The following is a 24120-nucleotide window of genomic DNA, read 5'->3' as shown; positions in this document are numbered from 1 at the left end:
AATATACTGAAATATAAAAAGATACATCTTCATCAAAAAATCACTGCAAGCTCATCTTTTTGAAGGTCAAATGCGTTGTGTCCTTTATGTTTCCAGTTTTGTTTGGAGACTAGCGTGTCATCGCTTAATATTTCCCAGTTACTGTGTTTAATCCTCTATTTTTATTTTATGGACTAAAAACATAGTGGCTTTACTAACTACATTTTCTGTTTCTTAAAACAAAACACAAAAAAAAACACAAAAGTTTACTTTTTTGTTTGATGAAATTGTTCAATGTAAACTGGAAATTATTTTATCTGCCTATCTCATTAGCACGTGCTGATAAATTCTGAAAGAAAATGTAAATTTTACTGAAAATATGAACCATATATTTAAAAGGTGGTTTATTCTTCGTTATTCTGCTATGACTTACAGAGAATTTCGAAACTCCTGCAAATTCCCGAGAGGGTCTTTGCTTCTAGAGTCATTGTATCCTCCATTGCCACAATGGATTAGAGAGCAATGGAAGTATCTGTGGAGCATGTTTAAACATTTAATAAAGTTTTAGATTCTATTATGTAGATATTAACATACAATCATGGCCGTATTCAGTACGAGGAACATACTATTGGAGTTTGTTTTCCCTCTGTCTACTTGATTAAAATCAAACAGTGTACATTCACCTGTGTGTAGATAGCAAACACACTTAGTGGGTATTGGGTGAAACAAACACACAAATTACCCTTAATTAACTGTATTGTAGATAAAGGATTCCTCTTATATCCTCAAGGCAATAACAACAAAACAATAAAAAATGGCAATCTACAATACAGAAATAATAGAGAAGGACATAGCGCAATACTGTTGCAAAATACTATAATTGTGGTTTAAATGATTGCACTCACAAAAACAGTTTGATTGAAGGCACATCAAATATACTGCTGTGAAGAATTCAGGACTTGTGGACCATCAGAATCATGCATAGGAAGAAAGAAATAAATAATAGTGCAGAGTATCCAAGTAAAAAAGACACACTTTATTCACAAATGCACTTACAGAATTGCAGTGTCAAGTAGGCACATCAAGGTTCAGATGGAATGGTATATCCCAGTGGAAAAATCCAGAGGAGCAAAAAAAACCAGATGCATAAATTAAATAAAATCAACAATAAAATAAAACGTATTAAAACAAGAAACTCTAGAACTAACGGAAAGCCCGGGGGCTTTCTATTATTTATTTCTTTCTTCCTATGCATGATTCTGATGGTCCACAAGTCCTGAATTCTTCACAGCAGTATATTTGATGTGCCTTCAATCAAACTGTTTTTGTGAGTGCAATCATTTAAACCACAATTATAGTATTTTGCAACAGTATTGCCCTCTGTCTACTTACCTGTTTGCGCTATAAATAATTGCTAGCATATTTGCTGACCAAAGATCTTGTGCCCCCACCTACCTAAACCCATCACCATAATAGTAAAAACTACAAAACTACAGGCTGGTGACACAAGGGGTTCTTTAACTCCCAGTGGGCACCCATATGCCAGGCCTTGTCTCGGTATCGGAGATAGAGTGGCGATGCATAGTGATTCATTGTCCATTCCCCACAGTCACGTTGCAGTAGGATAGGAAGCTTGCTGTGTCGAGTACATATTAGGACTAGATAGTTGTGTAGTACTGACCTTTTGAGACATTTGTGTGTGTATAAGTGGGTGTTTATATACAGAAGACTTTATTACAAAAAAAGGTCTGCATGCTTCTTGCTACTTCTTTTCTATATCACTAATGACAAATGTGTATTTTTCTAGGATGTAGATGAACCAGGAGTTCTGTCTGTGTCTGTAAATTCTGAGAAATCCGCTCCTGAGCCAGTACTAATCTTGGATACTAACCCTAACACGCAATCACAGAATACAGGACAAAGTCCACCGGACGGTGGGAAAGCTGTCAAGGAATCCCCTCGGCCCGTACCTTTTTGGAGAAAGGTTGGCAATATCTGACCTTCTTCATTGTAGAGTTTCCTTGAGCTGTTTATCCAGCCTGGCACAAATTAAGGCATTGTTTACCAAATAATTAAATTCACTGCCAGTAGACAGTAAAATAAATAATTATGTTAACACTGAAATTTCAGTTTAAAAAGGCCATCAAATTTTTCAGTAAAGAAATGAAACCGAATACTTTTTTGTTGGATAAAGTGACAGAATTTTACATTTTAATTTGATAAATATGTTCCATTGCAGAACAAAAAAGTATTTTCAAAAATGACAGAGCACAGAAAAAATTAGATGGAAAAAATATTTAATAAGTCAATGAAAATGAGCTGTGAATTGTCTGTGACACTTGGATAAATCTCCCCAAAGTATTCAAGCTGTTTGCTAATACATGATTACACCCAATCCTGGTGGCATAATGTCTTTGGCATCAGTCCAGCCTTGAATGCATGCTTTTCTTTATTAAAACAAAATAATAATAATAATAATAATAATAATAATAATGATGATAAGAAAAAGATTCAAAATACGAAAATATTTTCCGTACTGGATATTAAAGGAATATCCTCATAAAATGTATATTATTTATGGAGATTGGCATTAAATAAAATGTCCTTATATCAAACTACAGAATAAATATATGGAAACTTTTTTGTTACACATTATCTTTAATTTTTCTGACTTCACCTTTTTTGATCTGCCAAAAATTCCCCGTGCAATTCTTCTCCAGAGATCAGAATTCTGTTTGTAGCATTACCTCGTCTTTTGGGGATTTCCAAACCTTTTTTTTTTTTGTGTGTCTGTGTTAACTTTAGTTTTCTTTACTTTTATTTTCACTTTCCTTTTCCATGAATTTATTTTCTGACATTTTGATAGTAGACTTTCTTGGTGTTAAAGTGTGTGGGGTGGGCTGTTTGTCACCTGTGTATTGTCTTAATTGCTGAAATATCTTGTCTAATATCCCCATTGTTCTTTTTCGAGGAGCTCTTAGAAAATCACAATTTATTTAATTTATCCATGCTTAATAAGTAATTTTTCTATTTCTTCATTGATCAAACAATTTAAATCCCTCACTGCTTGCAGTTCACCCCCAGTGGACACAATCCTGCTTGTGTTATGGTCTCGTTCGTGTGAGGGGTTTTAAAAACACACATTTTGGGATCTGTAAAAATTTATTTTTGAAAACGTGCAGCTTTTTTTTCCTGTTTTTAGCACCATATAGTAACATACTGCTGGGCATTTGTTTCCCCTTGCAATTCTTTCTCTCTCATTGTAATTATTATACATCATATTAATAAAAGCTTTCTTTTTAGTCTTTTAAAGCAGATGTCCCACCTGTTAAAATCCAGGAAAATGTAAGTTTATCTAGTATTCTATTTGTTTTAAGATCTCCATAATTACCGTAATCATCAATACAATATAAAAAAGACTTTAAAATGATTTTAAAAAGCAGATTTATCTGCAATTATCTTAAGAGTTCTCAGTTCCCAGAAAGCTATCTCATAGTCTCTTCAAAAAAATGTTATTAATGTATTTAGGTTGTTTTACACAAAGCATGTCATATTGTTATAACCTGTATTATGCATTGCATTAAACAAAGTACACAAACTAAGGAAAAATAAGGAAACGGGGAATAATTCTATGGGGTGAAGGGAAACGCAAGATAACTATAAATAGTTAGTGTGCACATAATTGTTACCAAGTGTGTTTATTTATTTTAATTGTTTTTAATATTTATCTCTAATCTAGCATTAACGTATATAATAATTGATCGTATTTATCATACAAATTCCTTTCTTTAAGGAATCTCGAAAGATTTCCAATAATGTGGTAACACACAAGTTGCCACAATTAATATAGGAGTTAATACTATTTTCTCTGCATTAGGAAAACCTTTGGTTCCAATAAACTTTTCATTTTGGTCAGTTCCACCAACTATGGGCCATAATGCCCGCATTCCCACAATTCCTCCAACATAAATCTGAAAACGTTTTCAATTTACCTGGAACCACGTAGCACCTGTATATGATTTTGAAATTATTTTCAGTGTTTTTCATATTCTCGATCCAGAGATAATAATTTTTTATTTTTTTTACTTTCATCAAGCAACTAACATTTCGGAAAAACTTTCATAAAAAACTTAAAACGAATCTTACTACTTCTACTAGTCAACCCTAGTCAACGTTTATGTGTGCTGGCTAGTGTCCGTTCAGTGAGAGAGCAGTCAGCTGATGCTCTCAGCCAATGCATGTTGATGGGCACGGCTTCTATGGCTCTGCAAACCTCTCTGAACCACCAGGGGTCGTTGGAACCCGATGTTGATCCAGGTAGGAGGGCAAACCATTGCGAGTTTGCCCCAATATTGGGGATCTGTGCCAGGCTTCTCCTGGCATCGTAACCACTTTCGTTTTTTTGACGATTAATAAAAATCTAAAAAAATAAAAGGGGTCAGTAGGTGTCAGTAGTAAACTCATGTAAGTTTATCCTCTGACCTTATCAATGTGTATTATTCAAATAATTCAGAATATGTCAAAGCTAGACTGATACAATACATGTTTCTGGGCCCAGATTTAACACGGTTAAGCTTATCTTCCGATTCAAAGCGTCACTAAAGACTAATATACATTTTAGGATGTGCAGGAACCCGCGGTTCTATCAATTTCTGTAAATTCTGAGAAATCCGCTCCTGAGCCAGTATTAATCCAGGATATAAATCCCAATACACCATCACCGAGCCCAGGACAAGGCACACAAGATGAGGGGCTGGCGGTCAAGGAGTCCACTCAACGACCTGTGCCTTTTTGGAGAAAGGTTTATATATTTCATATGTGATTAGCAGTTTGTTTTTCTTGTTTTCTTTATTCTTTTCCTACTCGATCTACAAATGTTACCAGTTTCAGTACAAAAAATCTCTCCACTGAACTACATCCTGCTTCCATGACTGAATTGCTAAAAGGGGATTTCCAAAGGTTTTCGCTGTGTGATTGCTACGTCACTGCATAATCTATAAACAATGAGTTATCTCAGGATCATTCTCCTTGGGTTCTCTTCTAATTCTGTCTTTTATACCTGATTCATAATCCAGTAGATTGGGAGGATCTTTTTAAACTTCCTCGAGGACATTAAATCGATGTTTCATTTTTTGACATTTTTCTTATATTGCATTTTCTCCTTTTCCAAGATAATTCTAGCTCCCTTATCAGTGTTGGGCGTATTGCCTAAATCTTGCACAGCTTTCTCTTGGTTTTTCATATTTAGTTTTTTATTATTATGAATTAATTATTAATGTTATCACATCATATTAATACATTGTTCCCTTCTAGTCTTTTAAAGCAGATCCTCCAGCCCTTAAGATCCAGAATGTAAGTCCATTTGTCCTGCAGGTTTCCTACTTCTTTTTGTAAATTCAGTACAATGAGATTAATTAAATTTTAACAATTCCAGATTAGAGTATATACAGAGCTCTACAGGCTAAAACTGTCACATGGCTGGTGTCGGTGGGACAGCACTAGAACTGGCCAGAGCCTAAACATCAAACCTTCAGAATAAAAAAATACAAACAGGCCAGCTCAAAAGAAACAGAGCTGAGCTTTCTAGTGAAAACGTTACCCTTCCAGAATGGCCATAAATAAGTCTGTTATTTATATTCATATATAAAGAAACCATGGTTTGAGTGAGCTAGTGCAGATGTCTTCAATAATCCCTCATAATTCATGTTAACAGGACACTGTAGTGCTAGGAATACAAACATGTGCTAGAGTGGCTCTTTAGGAACCCAGTAACAATCAGATCGCAGTGAAATGGTATTTTATTACCTTTCTCCCTCACTGTGCCAGTCTTGCTGCGGCTGACCCCGCCTCCATGGCTGAGATCATCAGTCTTGATGATCTCAGCCAATCCAATGCTTTCCCATCGAACAATATTGGAAGACTACTGCACACTGTGCAGCACTGGAGTAAGAAGCACCTCTAGTGGCCGTCTCAGTGATTGCACCTAGAGGTGTTACTTTTCTCTAAAAAGCCAGCACTTACATTGGTAAGCTTGCATCGACAGGACATAGACACCAGAAGAACTACACTAAGCTGTCGAGGTTCTATAGAGTCCATTTTAAGACTTAGAATCATATCTAATTCCACATACACCTCGAACTGTGCATGCTTACCTGACTGTGATAAATGATTTACCTTCACTAATGACTAATGTATATTTTAGGGCGTACAGGAACCAGCAGTCCTGTCTGTGTCTGTAAACTCAGAGAAATCGACTCCTGAGTCAATACTAATCCAGGAATCTAACCCTAACGCACAATCTTTGAACGTAGAGCAAACCCCTACCGATCAAGGGATATCTGTCCAGGAATCTACGCGTCCTGTGCCTTTTTGGAAAAAGGTTGGCAATAACTGATTTCCTACAATGTTGGGCTATCTCTTTCCCTGAATCCAGTCTATTCCACACGTTTTTTTAGTAAAACCTGCTTCAATAAATTGGTGATATTACCCTTTATCCAACGGGGCTGTTGTATTGTGATTGGAAGGAGGGAGATAGTTGGTCTTTGGAAGAGGCTACTATCTGGATGATCTAAATGATCGTTATATTGTCTCTCGACTCTCTATATCCCAAATATTAGCTCTTCACATTTGGATGTTTTATTTTTGGCAGACCAATACTTTGGTTTTTAATAAACAGATTTAATGATAGAAATTTAATTTTACATACCGGTAAATAGAAGCGAAGGTTGAACCTTTTACACAGTTCTGTTTCCTCTGTTAACAGAACGTTTAATCTCTTTGACTCCAAAAGGGTAGTTTGATTTTTCCCAAAAAAAATTTTATTTTTATTTTTAGGAAATCCCTTTCATTTTTACAAATGTTTGTAGTTGTTTCCTTTTACTCCAAAGAGCAAAATGGTAATCATGACATCCCTTTACCAGGTATTTTTCTGGTCCAGTTTTGCATACAATGTACATTTTCTATTCTGTTACTTTTGTTAAGTGTTACATTTTATCTTTGGTAACTTTAATTCCACCAATTTTCTATATTCCGAGCGCTTTATCTGTCTGCAATTACTTCATTCCAGATCTTGTAGCCAATCACAATGAACCTTGAATTTTCTCTTCCCATATCTGTATATTGTGTATACACACCCAACTTTAGGGTGAAAATCGCAAATACACAACTCATTCAGAATTATTTTTTTTCCCCCATTGTATATTTTCCTCTTAAGTCATTTAAGGTGGACTCTCAGGTTCAGCCCACAAAGATCCAGGAAAACGTAAGTATTTTAAATAGAATAAATAAATAAACACATCATGCTAAAACAAAACAAAATCAAAATGTAATGTCTCCAATATTTCTCTACGTTGTTGATTTTAGAATTAGAAATCTATATATTTAGTTATTTTCTTTATAAAATGTGTAGATGTTTCTATGGAAACTCATTTATCATACCAATAATTGAATGCGTGAATATCCGAATGGTGTTTGCCTCGAGATTTTCTTTGAATTCTATCTTTACGATTCCTCGGCATTCTACTGAATTTATTTTTTCTTGCGGAGATGGCTTCTTCTCTTTCAGGGTTTTATCTTTACTAATTCTCCTTTTTTCTTGTAAAACATACCGTATATAAACTCGGTGTATAGTGGGCGCCACAGATGGTCCTATACATTTTTACTCATTTACTGTTTTTTTCACCAGTCTGTAAAAGAAGACCCACAGGTCATTCAACTAACACTAAATGTAAGTGATAATTATAGCTCTTTATTAACTAAAAACATTGAAATCGTATTTATCTGTCATTTTCCTGTACCCAAAATCTTTATTTCTGGAAATGGTAACGTGTATAAAGTCTGTAATTTTCAAATCTATATTGGCTGAAACTCCCACAAGCCAATATGTGTCTCTGCCAGTCTCATTCTATAAACATGGATTCGATAAACTCAAGTATCACAAGATAACTTGCTTAAGCTTCTCTCTGCGCCTTATTGATGTAACGGACGTTTATATGTAGGACCTACCATGCCTTAAAAAGTAACAATATTAACTGAGCTAATTTATCTCCGATACAGTCACACATCTCAGCTGACTGTAAGGTTTCATTTGCTAATAAAACAGAACATCGCTATAGACATGATGACTCTTTAATGGACACCCCAGTGGCATCTTGATAGCTTCTCACCAGGAATGTTTATTCAACTGACCATACAATGGGATTACAGAGACAATTAGTCCATAAACCCTCATGCTTCTTTCATGATCTCTGGCCACGGCTGCCCACATTGCTACCCTTTAATTGTAGTTCCAGATGGTGGGAAGAGATAGGAATGGTGCTATCCTACCGCGATTTAGGAACTTAAAGGAAACCTGCAAATAGTTGTAGATGCTCCAGTTTTCATTGTGCTGTTCCCTTTAAATTGAAACTTCTCGGGACGGGAACAGGAGAAGTTGGGCAAAGCTGACTGTCACCAAATTCAAGACTTTATGTTTAAAGTGTTTGTTAAAATATAATATATAATAATAAATCACACACGTTTATATAATGGGCCTCTTTGCGTTTAAGAGAATTGCATAATCCTAAACCAGGAAATCGATTATTAACTTTGATATACATTGTACAGTGCTACGGAATCTGATGGCGCTATATAAATAATAAAATAATAATAATATATGTCTGGCAGAGAATTCTTGGCAATGTTTTTATTTATTACAATGCCAGAAAGGATATATAAAAATGTCCTGGACAGCGTATATTATAGGAGCAATATACAGGGCAAATATAAACGGAGAGCTGTCGATTCTTGATTGAAAGTAGATGGATGGAAAGGTCTTCAGGGCTGGAAACTGGTGGCAGATGTAATGTTTTCTGGCAGTCTATGTATGTGGAGATTGAAAGGAAAAAGCTGGTAGCCCAAACACTTTCTGTGCCAAAATAAATCTTAATTAAACGGGAACCTATAGTCACGCAAATGACAACAGTTTTTTCAGGACTATAACTTCCTTTCTAATATTATGGCCACAGTCCTCCCCCTTTGCATTTAAAAATGAAGTTTAAAGGAGCACTATAGTGTCAGGAAGACAAACATGTATTCTCATGCCTCCCTAAATATAGTAAAATCTTACTTGTATTCAAACCCGCAGCTGCTGCCTCTGTCCCTGAACTGCCTCTGTCTGCTGACATCATCAGAAGTGGTAGCCTGAGCCGATCATAATGCTTTCCATAGAATTGGCTGAGACTGTCAAGGAGGCAGATCAAGGGCAGAGCCAGCACAAGTCAAACACAACCCTGGCCAATCAGCATCTCCTCATAGAGATCCATTAAATCAATGCATCTCTATGAGGAAAGTTCAGTGTCTGCATGCAGAGGGCCACACTGTGCAGCACTGCCCCAGGAAGCACATCTAGTAGCCATCTGAGGAGTGGCCAGTGGAGGTATCCCTAATCTGTATTAGGGTGATTGGATTAAATCTAGGGTGATTGGATTATATCTGGGGTGATTGGATTATATCTAGTGTGATTGGGTTATATCTAGGGTGATTGATTATATCTGGGGTGATTGGATTATATCTAGGGTGATTGGATTATATCTAGGGTGATTGGATTATATCTAGGGTGATTGGATTATATCTGGGGTGATTGGATTATATCTAGGGTAATTATATCTAGGGTGATTATATCTAGGGTGATTGGATTATATCTGGAGTGATTGGATTATATCTGGGGTGATTGGGTTATATCTAGTGTGATTGGGTTATATCTGGGGTGATTGGATTATATCTAGGGTGATTGATTATATCTAGGGTGACTGGATTATATCTAGGGTGATTGGATTATATCTAGGGTGATTGGATGATATCTAGGGTGATTGGATTATATCTAGGGTGATTGGATTATATCTAGGGTGATTGGATGATATCTAGGGTGATTGGATTATATCTAGGGTGATTGGATGATATCTAGGGTGATTGGATTATAGCTAGGGTGACTGGATTAAATCTAGGGTGATTGGATTATATCTGGGGTGATTGGATTATATCTATGGTAATTATATCTAGGGTGATTATATCTAGGGTGATTGGATTATATCTGGGGTGATTGGATTATATCTGGGGTGATTGGATTATATCTAGTGTGATTGGATTATATCTGGGGTGATTGGATTATATCTAGGGTGATTGGATGATATCTAGGGTGATTGATTATATCTAGGGTGACTGGATTATATCTAGGGTGATTGGATGATATCTAGGGTGATTGGATTATATCTAGGGTGATTATATCTAGGGTGATTGGATTATATCTAGGGTGATTGGATTATATCTGGGGTGATTGGATTATATCTAGGGTGATTGGATTATATCTAGGGTGATTGGATGATATCTAGGGTGATTGGATGATATCTAGGGTGATTGGATGATATCTAGGGTGATTGGATGATATCTAGGGTGATTGGATGATATCTGGGGTGATTGGATTATATCTGGGGTGATTGGATTATATCTAGGGTAATTATATCTAGGGTGATTATATCTAGGGTGATTGGATTATATCTGGGGTGATTGGATTATATCTGGGGTGATTGGATTATATCTAGTGTGATTGGGTTATATCTGGGGTGATTGGATGATATCTAGGGTGATTGGATTATATCTAGGGTGATTGGATTATATCTGGGGTGATTGGATTATATCTAGGGTGATTGAATTATATCTGGGGTGATTGGATTGTATCTAGGGTGATTTAACTTGCAATCAGTTTTGTTATTGGCAATATCATACCTTGTACGGTATTTGAGTGTTCAATATATAGAAATGGGTTTCTGGTAGAACCCTGAACTACTTACCTGCAGAGGATAGATGGTCTTTAATATATTGGATATAAATTAGTTGAGCAGGGCAAATAGTAAAGATGGGAAGTTTTTCAGTTTGACACAGTTTAATTTGCTCTTCTGGTCACCACAACTCGCAGTTTAATGAATAACTCGGTCTGTGTCTGTACATCTTCAGACCTACTCTCTCCAAAGAGTTGCACATGTACAGAGTATGTTAACTAAATCATGTTTGGATAGCTTCCAATGGCAAAGAAACCTGCAGAACATTAAATCCTAAATATATTCTTACCCTTTCTTTCTCTCAATGCCACATATACTACAGGCTTCAGCAGAACCAGAAGTCCAGGTCGGAAAAGCCAACATTGATGTTGCAGCATCCAGTTCAGGAACTAAGGCACCAGAAACCCAAGATAAATCCAAGAAACCTGAAAATGGGAAGAATGCCAAGCCTAAAATAATGACGTTTTTCAAGCAGCTGGTAAGACCACAAGAAAGACAAGCCTTAAAATGAACACTCCAAGCACCATAACCACTACAAAAGTGCTGCAGAAGTTAATGTGCCAGGAGTGGTCTGATGCCCAGTTCGACTTCTTACCTGAGATCTGCTTACTGCCTCCACTAAATCCAACTGAAAGCTGGATGTTCCTGCTTAGGAGCTCCCATTAGCTCACCTTAGCCAAGTCCTACAGTGCAGGCATAGCTCATTGGCTGAGCCAATGAGCAAACACCTGCTTCCCAAGGTTTAGCTCAGACAAACAGCCTCTGGCTCTCTGTTGGATATAGTGGAATCAGGGAGCGGTATGTGGTCGACCCCAGATGAGAAGTCAATCTGTTCAATAGTGGATGGAGCCACGGCACTCCACCACCATAACCACCACAGCGAGCTATATTGGTTATGATATTTGGGGAGTTCCTTTTACATTTTTCATGCTTTACACTCTGTCTTGCTCTGAATAAAACTGTATTTACCATTACGCAAAATGATGAACTCCCTACTGTAAGGGTCACTCTAGGCAATCACATGTTTAGGTTACACTTAGTTATACTGGGTGGGTATAGATTATTAACCTCCCTGGCGGTATGATTATGTCAGGAATTTTGTACCAAAAGCGGTACAATTTTTTTGCATTTGAATTACCCGCCCAGTTCCGCCCCCATGTCAGGCATGTCAATCAAATTTTAATTAATCAAATCACATAATTATGTTAAAAGATTATTTAAATATACATGTAGAATTTTAATATATATGCATTTATAGGTATTTAAATTCTACGTGCATACTAATGTAATCTTTTATGTAATTATATGTATTTATCTATATATATATTTGCGCTTATTTGTATTTTATATATATATAGATATATATAGAATGTCATTCTAAGTGTATTTTGTTACCGATATATATATATTAATAACAAAATACAGTTAGAATGAAATTACATATGCATATATAATTTATATTACATTTTGTTTCAATATTTTATTTATTTATTTTATTATTTTATTTATTTATTATTTTAATTATACGTATTTATATAATATATATATATGTACATCTATTATATATATAATATATATACATATTATATATATATATATATATATATATATATATATATAAAAATATATTTAATTTATTTTTACACTTGTCTTTTTTTATTTTTTTTATACTTCCCACCAGCAGGGGGACTGTCTGATATTTCAAACAGTCCCCCTGCTGGCAGATCCACAGCCAGCTATAGAGGGCCATGTGATCGCTCTTTGAGAGCGATCACATGGCCCCCGGGGGCCTGATTTGCCGTGGGAGGGCTGCCTGGGCTGTGAGGCAGTCCTCCCGAAGCGGATCGCGGCGGAGGTAAGTAAATCTTATCTACCCCGAGCGTGACTCAGGGTTACCGCTTCTGGCAGCGAAAATTAACCCCGAGTCACGCTCGGGAATACCGCCAGGGAGGTTAAAGGGACACTCCAGGCTCCCACACACGTTAGATGCACTGTGTAGGTTAGGTTACAGTTAGCTATACTGGGTGGGTTTATATTATTAAAGGGACACTCCAGGCTCCCACACACGTTAGGTGCACTGTGTAGGTTAGGTTACAGTTAGTTATACCGGGTGGGTTTATATTATTAAAGGGACACTCCAGGCTCCACCACACGTTAGATGCACTGTGTAGGTTAGGTTACAGTTAGTTATACTGGGTGGGTTTATATTATTAAAGGGACACTCCAGGCTCCCGCACACGTTAGATGCACTGTGTAGGTTAGGTTACAGTTAGTTATACTGGGTGGGTTTATATTATTAAAGGGACACTCCAGGCTCCCACACACGTTAGGTGCACTGTGTATGTTAGGTTACAGTTATACTGGGTGGGTTTATATTATTAAAGGGACACTCCAGGCTCCCACACACGTTAGGTGCACTGTGTAGGTTAGGTTACAGTTATACTGGGTGGGTTTATATTATTAAAGGGACACTCCAGGCTCCCACACACGTTAGGTGCACTGTGTAGGTTAGGTTACAGTTAGTTATACTGAATGGGTTTATATTATTAAAGGGACACTCCAGGCTCCCACACACGTTAGATGCACTGTGTAGGTTAGGTTACAGTTAGTTATACTGGGTGGGTTTATATTATTAAAGGGACACTCCAGACTCCCACACACGTTAGGTGCACTGTGTAGGTTAGGTTACAGTTAGTTATACTGGGTGGGTTTATATTATTAAAGGGACACTCCAGACTCCCACACATGTTAAATGCACTGTGTAGGTTAGGTTACAGTTAGTTATACTGAGTGGGTTTATATTATTAAAAGGACACTCCAGGCTCCCACACACGTTAGGTGCACTGTGTAGGTTAGGTTACAGTTAGTAATACCGGGTGGGTTTATATTATTAAAGGGACACTCCAGGCTCCTACACACGTTAGGTGCACTGTGTAGGTTAGGTTACAGTTATACTGGGTGGGTTTATATTATTAAAGGGACACTCCAGGCTCCCACACACGTTAGATGCACTGTGTAGGTTAGGTTACAGTTAGTTATACTGGGTGGGTTTATATTACTAAGGGACAAAAATCTGTTAAAGGACCACTATAGTGCCAGGAAAACATACTCGTTTTCCTGGCACTATAGTGCCCTGAGGGTGCCCCCACCCTCAGGGTCCCCCTCCCGCCCGGCTCTGGAAAGGGGAAAAGGGGTAAAACTTACCTTTTTCCAGCGCTGGGCGGGGAGCTCTTCTCCTCCTCTCCGCCTCCGATCCTCCCTTTCGGCTGAATGCGCATGCGCGGCACGAGCATTTACAATGCTTTCCTGTGGACGCTTGCGTGCTCTCTCTGTGATTTTCACAGTGAGAATCATGCAAGCGCCTCTAGCGGCTGTCAGTGAGACAGCCACTAGAGGATTTGGGGGAAGGCTTAACCCATTTATAAACATAGCAGTTTCTCTTAAACTGCTATGTTTATAAAAAAATGGGTTAACCCTAGCTGGACCTGGCACTTCATTAAGCTGAAGTGGTCTGGGTGCCTAGAGTGGTCCTTTAACTCCAGGTTAGACTTTTCTATAGAATAGGCATCTCAAATTCCACCCCAAATGTTGCTGAATTCTCTTGATTCTCTAGTTACCAATTTCATTCAAAGAATTCTGGGAGTTGCTGGCCGTCAACATTTAGGGGACCAGAGTTTGCAATTCCTACTCTAAAAGGATCTATGGGATGTAATGGATTAAGACTACATTACTTTATGATCTACCTATTCAGTATCAAACCTTCTGTATTTCTGTTATGGTGCACAAAGTTTCATACTTCTAAGGGTTTACACTGAATCTCAAATAGATAAAGAAAGAAAAACAACGTGGCGATGCGAGGGTTAAGCTTGCTAGCCATATGTTAGTGGAGCCCCAATATTACTATAAATAGTTTGAAATCCTCCGTAAGCCATTCTGTCAGTGCGGACATGTATATTGAACAATCACTAATAAGGCCCCATTAAATTCCTGGGGGACCTGACTGTGTGCCCCCCCAGGCCCCACCCATAGATTAAAATTTTAACCAGGGCATCACTAAATTGTTCCCCCATACTCATGACTCATAGGCTGTGTGTGGAGGCAAAGGTTTAAAAATAATATCAGGAAGTATTTCTTTACTGAGAGGGTAGTGGATGCATGGAATAGCCTTCCAGCTGAAGTGGTAGAGGTTAACACCGTAAAGGAGTTTAAGAATGTGTGGGATGGGCATAAGGCTATCCTAGATGGGCAGAATGGTTCTTATCTGCCATCACATTCTATGTTTCTATTTATTAATCATAGGGGGTAAGCGTTACATTGTTCACCACCCGCTCTTTTGGGCTTCAGGTGGTGTAAGAGTAGAACAAAGAGCGTAAATATAGCTTTGTCACCCACCCCGTGGCTGGAGATCCAGCAGGCAAATAGTTCAGATTTTTGAAGTCCAGGTTTGGATTTCAGTGAGGCCGAACAGCTTAAATCCGAACTGCATTCAAACCTATTCAGAACCTCTTATGAAAAATCAGGACGCTGTCAATTAGTGTGAAAAATTTTGGGATTTTGCAGTCAGACTGCCCTTATTCTGCACCGAATGATTTTAGGGATCATATGAACTTTAGTGACTAACTCTGATAAAGAAGAAATGTTAACGCTTTGCCCGGGGTGGTCCTAAACCGTCATAACGGTGCTATGTACTTACCTGATCGCCAGCGTTCCCCCGGTGGCAATCAGCGCTGTTCCCGTTCCGGGGGGATTGCCTGTCAGCCCAGACAGTCCCCCTCGGCGAATTAGGCCCCCGCGGCCACATGATCACTCTAACAGAGCGGTCACATGGCCACAGTAGCTGCCTGTGTATCTGCTTGCAGGGGGGCATAATGTCAAACTAAGTGTATTTTTATATTTATATATACATATTTTAATATAAAAATACACTTATAATGAAATTACACACGTGTGTGTGTGTTTATGTGTGTGTATATATATATATATAATAACTATATATATATATTGTATACATATATATATTATTATAAAATACAAATAATAAGTAAATTAAAATAAATTAAAAAAACTTAAAAATAATTTTTACAAAATGTACAAAAAATTTATATATATATAAAAGGTGAGAATCAGGGGGGGCGGAGCCTAGCGGTGAACCTGGACGGTCGCATGCTTGCTGTGCTCCGCTCAAATCCACACGAAAACGAGCAAAAATACCAGCAAAGAGACCCCAAAAATTCCCAGATTGTACCTCATAGACCGCACAACTGAATATGGGCCGCAAGAACAAGAAATCCCGGCCAGACAGGAGCCCACAGAGTCGGGATATTGGGGACCTGTTCCGGAGCTCACAGAGAGCCGCATGGAGCAAGATGGCGCTGGAGGACGACGGAACCTCTTTCTCCTCCGACGACATGGCTATAGCCCCAGCGGACAGGCCAGCTCAGGCGGCGAAACGGTGCAGCACTACACAGGACGCTGCTGCCGACAGGGAACCGGTCACGGCAGCACTACTTAAGGAGATGCTGGCGGAACTCCGCGCAAATCTAGCGGGAGACCTGGCCCCCCTCAGAAAGGCCGTGGAACGCACGACCGCACAGCTGGCCCAAGTTGAGGCGGTACAGACCACACACGAGGGCCGGATTGCAGCTCTGGAAAAAAGCTTTGCAGATATGGACAAGCACCGAACGCTGATCGACCGCAAGCTGGACACACTCGAGGACCAGAGGCGCAGGTACAACCTGAAGCTCAGGGGGGTGCCGGAAAACATAGACCAAACTGACTTACCACATTTTGTTAGGCGCCTCATTGCGGCCCACCTCCCTCCGAAGCAGGCAAAAAACCTGAGGCTGGATGGCATGTTCCACCTCCCCAAGCCCACCAGTGCACCGGCGACCGCCACCCCAGACCTCATCCTCCGGTTCGGTTCTCTGCAGGACAAAGCAGTACTGCTGGCAGCGGTGAGAAGGAAAACCCCGATTACTTTTGAGGGGGCCTCGCTGCTCCTATTTCCAGACCTCTCGCGGAATACACTCCTATGGCGCCAATCTTTAAGACCACTACTCCAACACCTCCGGGCAAGCGATGTGCCCTATAGGTGGGGCCCTTCCCGTACTATCATAATCACGGCCCAAGATACCACCCTCCGGGCAGAAACATACCAAGAATTGGAGAGCCACCTACAAGCGCTGAACATACCGCTGAACAACAGAATGGGGACCAGCTCCCTGGCACAGGTGAACCCGGCCGCGATAAGGGACTTTGTACCAAGAGCGACGAAACCCTCCTCTTCCACTGGACTGGGGACCTAGGAGTGCCAAGATCAGTGATCCTCCACTATTCCAGTACCCTGCCAAAAGGGGCAACTTGTACCACCCCGGTAGACCCTCAAGCATTAAGCTGGACTGCCACTCCAAAAGATTGTTGCACTGTTATTGTTTGATTATTTTTTTTTTTTTTTTACTCTTTTTGTTATGTGTTATATTTTGTTTCACCTTCTTGCCTACTACCACTGACCGCCTCTCTGGTCGCCACCCACGGTACACACCGCTGGCCTGAGGGGGCACGGAGCGGGACAGCGGCACTACAATGCCACTCAAACTGAGACACCCACGCGGGGTTATAACACCACCATGCAGACACGCGCATGACAGTCCTCCTATCCTTTCTTTTTTTTTTTTGACCGTCCAATCACCTACTTGTAGACTACACACACGACAAACCCTCCCCCCCACCCCCCTTCCCTAACTCGGACGGACGTGCAGAACACCTACACAGGGAAGGGACATGCACCCAAGCCACGGGATTACCTTCCTCTTATACTAGCCACACTATATGCAACCCAGTGGCAACCCACCTCTCTAATGCCAATTAATCCTGTTTACAACACAAAATTTCAACTCACTGACACTCTAGCAGACAAAATGAACACAGACGTCTCCCTCTTGCACTATACTATATACATCTATTGTTCAGGTAAACCAAAAAATGTGCACTGCTTCCCATGCCATAATGTTATTTCTCTCTGTGAACCATCTGGTTTGCTTCAGCTGTTGTGGCAGAGCAAACTCGTCTGTTGAATATTTGCACAAACAAAATAAAGAATTAAAAAAAAAAAAGGTGAGAATCAGGAGCACTCGCTTGGATTTTTCAAAAGGGAATAAAGTGTTTAATCACAACTTCAGCATCAACGTTTCGACCCTTCAGGGTCTTTATCAAGATCTGATCTGGTCTGATATATATATATATATATATATATATATATATGTAATTTTATTCTCACGGTATTTTGATATTAATATATATATATTTATATCAAAATACACTTAGAATGAAATTATATATATTTATCTATGTATATATAAATGTAAAAAAATAATACAACATATACATATGTCCATATACAAAATTACATAAATAATGTCATAAATATACACGTAGACTTCAAATATACAAATATGTGTATATATAATGAAAAAAATACCGGGACTCCAGGATTTGGTAAAAAAAGAGTTTCGTTCTTCTTTATTCTTCCAGTTCCAGTCAATGTTTCAGCTCTTGTACAGAGCTTTCATCAGAATATTTTTATTAAGTGAAATAATTGTAGATCTGTTGACCCAATATGTCTTGTTATGATGTGTTATGTGATATGCAGGTGCAAACTATTAAATGAACATTCTAAACAGTATAATCACTACAGCATGACACTATGGTTATAGTGTCAGGAGGGCACTGATATCTGACGGGCATTGCTCCTCGTGTCGCCTTCAGAGAGCGAGAAGCTCCTGCTTAGATCTTTCCATTAGGTCTATTGAGCACAGAGATTGCTCTCAGTCAATGAACGAAGCCCTGCACTGCCAAGAATAGCTCAGAAAGAGAACTTCCAGCTCTCCGAAGGCTGCAGAGAAGGTGGGGAGCGACAGCATTTAAAAACTGTTTTACTATTAACATTGGGAGAGGCACCTGGGCATTCCTGGCACCCTATAAACTACTGCATGTTGTAGTGGTTATGGTGCTTGAAGTGTTCCTTTAATCCATAAACTCATTGTGGACATTTCCTGAGCTGATCCTGGGTGGGTGCAAGGGGTGCACCGCTCCCAGGTGCCAGAGGGTGGTGGGCCACGCAAGGAGCAGGCTAATGGTCAGGATAGGGGGCCCAGGGGGTGGCCAAAGCAGCCACTTAACAACAAAGGCAGAGTAGTCACCTGCTTACTTGGATGGTCTACTCTGCCAAAATATAGTGTGTCCAGCAGTGGCGTCTCCAGGATTCATACTTAGGGGGGCACATAAGGGGCCAGGGACACAAGTAGGGGTGGCAGTTATAAAATGTGTGTGTGTGTGTGTGTATATATATAGTTAATACATTGCTAAACACAAATAAACACACGAGTCAAGCAAGAAGACCTGCTTTTCCCACAGAAATCTCCCTACTGCGAGGGATTCTGGGTAGGCGTATGCAAATGAGCTCAACAAAGAACCACATTTTTTCCCCATAATTCCCCTTTATTCACGGATTCCATTCCTTGGAGTATGTCTGCTGTATACAACAGCTTTGAAACACAACTCAGGAAGAGGAGCAAACCAGTGAACCACTCATGGACAGCTGTTTCGTTGTTAATGCAACTCATCAGCATGAGGTTGGTTACTGGCTTGCTATGGATTTCAGTAGGAAAAAGCAAGTCTTATGGCTTGCCTGGTGTGTGTATTTTTGTTTAGCAAGGTATTATCTATCCACTTACTTCAGGTGGAAGGGGTTTTCATCCACACTTTTTTCCCCACCACAACTCTGTTAGTATGTACTTTACAAGTAACGCCAAGCCCCCATTGCAAGCCAGTAACCAACCTCATGCTCATGCTGATTAACAATGAAACAGCTGTCCATGAGTGGTTCACTGGCTTTGTTCCTCTCTTCCCAGCATCATCTCCTCCTCTCTCCCCCAGCATCATCTCCTCCTCTCCCCCAGCATCATCTCCTCCTCTCCCCCAGCATCATCTCCTCCTCTCCCCCAGCATCATCTCCTCCTCTCCCCCAGCATCAACTCCTCCTCTCCCCCAGCATCAACTCCTCCTCTCCCCCAGCATCAACTCCTCCTCTCCCCCCAGCATCAACTCCTCCTCTCCCCCCAGCATCAACTCCTCCTCTCCCCCAGCATCAACTCCTCCTCTCCCCCCAGCATCAACTCCTCCTCTCCCCCCAGCATCAACTCCTCCTCTCCCCCAGCATCTCCTCCTCCGCTCCCCCCAGCATCTCCTCCTCCGCTCCCCCCAGCATCTCCTCCTCCGCTCCCCCCAGCATCTCCTCCTCCTCTCCCCCAGCATCTCCTCCTCCTCTCCCCCCAGCATCATCTCCTCATCTCCCCCAGCAACTCCTCTTCTCTCCCTCCAGATTCTCCTCCTCCTTTCCCCCCAGCATCTTCTCCTCCTCTCCCCAACATCTCCTCCTCCTCTCCCCAACATCTCCTCCTCCTCTCCCCCAACATCTCCTCCTCCTCTCCCCCAGCATCTCCTCCTCCTCTCCCCCAGCATCTCCTCCTCCTCTCCCCCAGCATCTCCTCCTCTCTCCCCCAACATCTCCTCTTCTCTCCCCCAACATCTCCTCTTCTCTCCCCCAACATCTCCTCCTCTCCCCCCAGCATCTCCTCCTCCTCTCCCCCCAGCATCATCTCCTCCTCTCCCCCCAGCATCATCTCCTCCTCTCCCCCCAGCATCTCCTCCTCCTCTCCCCCCAGCATCATCTCCTCCTCTCCCCCCAGCATCATCTCCTCCTCTCCCCCCAGCATCATCTCCTCCTCTCCCCCCAGCTCCTATTTGATTATTTCTCATAGTATTTTCATTGTTTGGCAATTCTCTGCAGTCTCCTGTTATGTTAATAAAGCCTAAAGGTCTGGTATGTCATTAGATTAAGTACAAAAATAAGAATGCAACCTTAAAATGCACTTTCTGGGTTCTTTGAATAGCAAAGACCTGGGGGAAATGGCAAAACCTGCTTTGGTAGATTGACTTTTATCAAAGATCAAGTAGTCCATATTTGTCTTAGTCTAGTTTGTCTCAGGTTTTTTTAATTTTTTATTAAATGCTTTTTTTGTCGGAAGGGGGTTGATTATCTGTATATATATGTGTGTGTGTGTGTGTGTGTATTTATATGTGTGTATATATATTTATTTATTTTGTAACTGTTATTATTATTAACATTATAGAGAATTTACAGAGAATCCGGCAGCATCGCAGTATTTACAGGATAAAGGAACACAATGCACCATAACTACTACCATGATGGCGGTTTGGTGCCAGGAATTATTTTAGCAGCTTATCGAAACATTGGATTTTCCCACCCCTCCCTCTGCTGCTAATATATAATATGAAAATGTCACTTCCTCACTATCCACAGAAATCCATCCGCCTTTACATGTAATAGACGGAGATCTGCGCCCACAGTGCCCTTGCCATCATTGCTGTCTAAATGTGGATGGATTTGGCTTCCAATAAAGAAATATTTCTGTTTATTTGTCAACCTACTCAAATGGTTTAATCGAAAACTGGGAAACCACTCACAAAGGCCACTCATACTATAACCACCGCTACAGCAAACTGAAGTGGTTATGGTGCATATTGTTCCTTAACAGGTTTGCAAACAATGTTCTACCAAAATGTATCCTTTATTTTATTTCTAATCTTCTGTAAGGAACGGGAATAATTTGACTGCATTCTTGTTGTTTTAACCTGTTTTTATTTGAAAGGACTCTTGTTTGTAATTTTAGTCAGTCATTGGTGATGCCGGTAATCCCAATTCAGAGGAGGGTAAACAGGAAAGCACTAGCCCACCAGTAAGTGTGGAGATCTGTTATGGTGTTTACTGGTGGCGGTGGTTCATTTTTGTCTATACAATGTCTGCCAAAGCAAACATAAAACATCTACTAATTGTATTTTTGGGGGAGAAATAAAGCAAAATCACAAAATATGAAATGAAATATTTTATTCTTCATTAATCAATTGTATTTCCATTCTACAGAGCTAAAAAGTTGGATTGTTTTTGTATTTTTAAATATATAAATTTCTAAGACTGTGATAGCACATTGCAAATCCTCTATCCCAGCGGTTCCCAAACTGTGTGCCGCCAAATATTTCCCATGTGCTATGATCATATGAATATAGCACTGGGAACCATGCCTCACTTCCCCCTGCAGGACCAGAGGGGAGATCAGAGATGTAATGCTGGCAGCCGGCAGGGGAGGGACAGCTCTAACCTGCAGCTGTACCCCGGGATTCCTCTCGTGAGCTCGGAGCGTTGCCGCAGTTAGTACTGTCTCCCCTCCCAGGCAAAGGTAAGAAGGGAGGGAGGATATGAAAATTGTTTCTTTCTTTAATTAAAAAAAAAACACTTAAATATTTATTAATCTCCCCTCCTACCCCCACAGACCCACAATACCTACCCCCATACACACACACACACACACACTGCCCCCATACACAAACACTGCCCCACACACACACACTCTTTACCCCCACACACTGTACTTCCCCGCACACTGTGCCCCCACACACTGTGCCCACAGATTAACTGCACCCCTCACACACACACTACATCCTTCACACACACACACACACACACACACACACACTACATCCTTCACAAACACACACTGTGCCCCCACACACTAGCTGCACCCCTCACTCACAAACTGCATCCTTCACACACACACACACACAAACACAAACACAATGCACCCTTGTAGACACACTGCACCCATCACACACACACTCACACTGCAACCCTCACACACACACACACACACACACTACTGCCCATATCCCCTACTACAGCCCCTATCCCAGCAGTCCAAGGTAAGTTGTCAAACTGTTCTTAAACACTTTGACTACTTACCTTGGGAGGGCACCAAGGCACTCCTTTAGTGGATATTGTGCCTGGATTGTTTCTTTAAATAATCTACCAGTGCCCCTCCCAAGATAAGGTTCTGGATCTGCGCCTGAACGGCAAGCATTTCTGCCAAACAGGGGCCCAGTGCATTACGCTGCGCTGTACATATGTACAACCTAGAAAATTGTTGTGACTTGGGGCACTTTGGAAAAATATTGAAATATTAAGGGTGCCTTGAACCTAGAAGTTTGGGAACCACTGCTCTATCCCATGATGCACTGCACGCCGGTCTCCCAAGTGTCCTGATTTTTGGCCAGACAGTTCCTTTTTTTAGGATTTTGTCCTACTGTCCTGTTTTTGATTCTTGGTGTCCTGCATGAGGACATCAGGGAACTGTCCACAGACAGCAACAATGTTTTACTCGGTGGCAGTTGAGATCTGACCAGAGAGACTGTCACTTTCAGTTGACATGTCCATTGTGGTCAGATAATTGAGCATCGAGACTTCAAGGGAAGGATCTATAAAACAAGCTAAGGTGGTTTTGGTGCTTAGAGTGTCTTTTTAAGGCACCACCCAAGGGGGCTCGACAAAGCCTGACAAAAACCTTGCTGCAGTTCCCCTTATGTAATGACTTAATAAATAAGTAATAAAAGTGTCCGTAATGGATGCAGAGTAATTGGATTATTATCCAAGACTTTATTATTCATGTGATTTTAAGGTGGAGACCTTTGCTTCATTCACCATCTGCGTGAGTGCGGCTCTGTTTAACCTGTCTTCCTACTCACAATTTTAACTTACAGGAACAAGAGGTAGTCTTGCTAAAAAAAAAAGCTGACAATCTAAAGGAGTTGTGGTAAAATACACAATAGGGTATGGTAGAGCACCTTGTGTTCTACATTCAAAAGGATTGACTTCATGGGCAATAAACCGTATAGGTAGGATGGAATAAAGACAAATGTTCTATTTGTGGCAAGGTAGAGACGTTATTTGGTAAGGTTAGGTGATGTGCCTTGCTAAAGATGTGGCTTTTAAGACTTTCTTGAATGATTGAGAAGTAGGGAAAGCCTAAGTGACTGAGAAACGCACTGGGCTATAGAAGTCTTCGAAAAGGTAGTTGACAGTTCAGTTATTAACGTGGGAAAGACACAAGTCATCTACAGAGCAAACAGGTCAGGCTGAGATGTATTTGTCCGAGAGGAGTAGGTTGGAGCACTGTTACAATGTGCTTTATAAGTAAAGGATATAACCTGGGAACGTATAAAGTGATATGGAAGCTGTGCCGAGTGCGAGGTTAAATAAATAGCTCTGGTCACAGTATAATGTACGTTGTTTTTCTCACCCTGCTGAGTTCTGACGAGTCACTTCTGTGTTCTGTTATAAAACTGAACATTGATTATTTATGGTTCAATTATTTTGCAAAAAAACTAACTTTTGGGTTCTGTCAATGGAAATATTTCC

At 40.3% G+C, this 24120-nt stretch overlaps 1 protein-coding gene across 1 annotated transcript in view; it reads left to right on the top strand.

The window, feature by feature from the left end:
- Positions 1-24120, top strand: part of BCAS1 (brain enriched myelin associated protein 1) — an 89906-nt gene that overhangs the window by 59414 nt on the left and 6372 nt on the right. Inside the window, exons 18-26 of the mRNA XM_063459701.1 lie at positions 1787-1963; positions 3283-3324; positions 4601-4780; positions 5293-5331; positions 6182-6358; positions 7193-7240; positions 7664-7705; positions 11116-11271; positions 21545-21610. Coding sequence (XP_063315771.1) covers positions 1787-1963; positions 3283-3324; positions 4601-4780; positions 5293-5331; positions 6182-6358; positions 7193-7240; positions 7664-7705; positions 11116-11271; positions 21545-21610 — 927 coding nt within the window. The remainder of the gene's footprint in view (positions 1-1786; positions 1964-3282; positions 3325-4600; positions 4781-5292; positions 5332-6181; positions 6359-7192; positions 7241-7663; positions 7706-11115; positions 11272-21544; positions 21611-24120) is intronic.

This window comes from Pelobates fuscus, chromosome 6 (assembly GCF_036172605.1).
Source record: "Pelobates fuscus isolate aPelFus1 chromosome 6, aPelFus1.pri, whole genome shotgun sequence".
NCBI classification, from domain to species: domain Eukaryota; kingdom Metazoa; phylum Chordata; class Amphibia; order Anura; family Pelobatidae; genus Pelobates; species Pelobates fuscus.
Note: the sequence above shows the minus strand (reverse complement) of the source record. Positions and strands in the feature narration are given on the sequence as shown.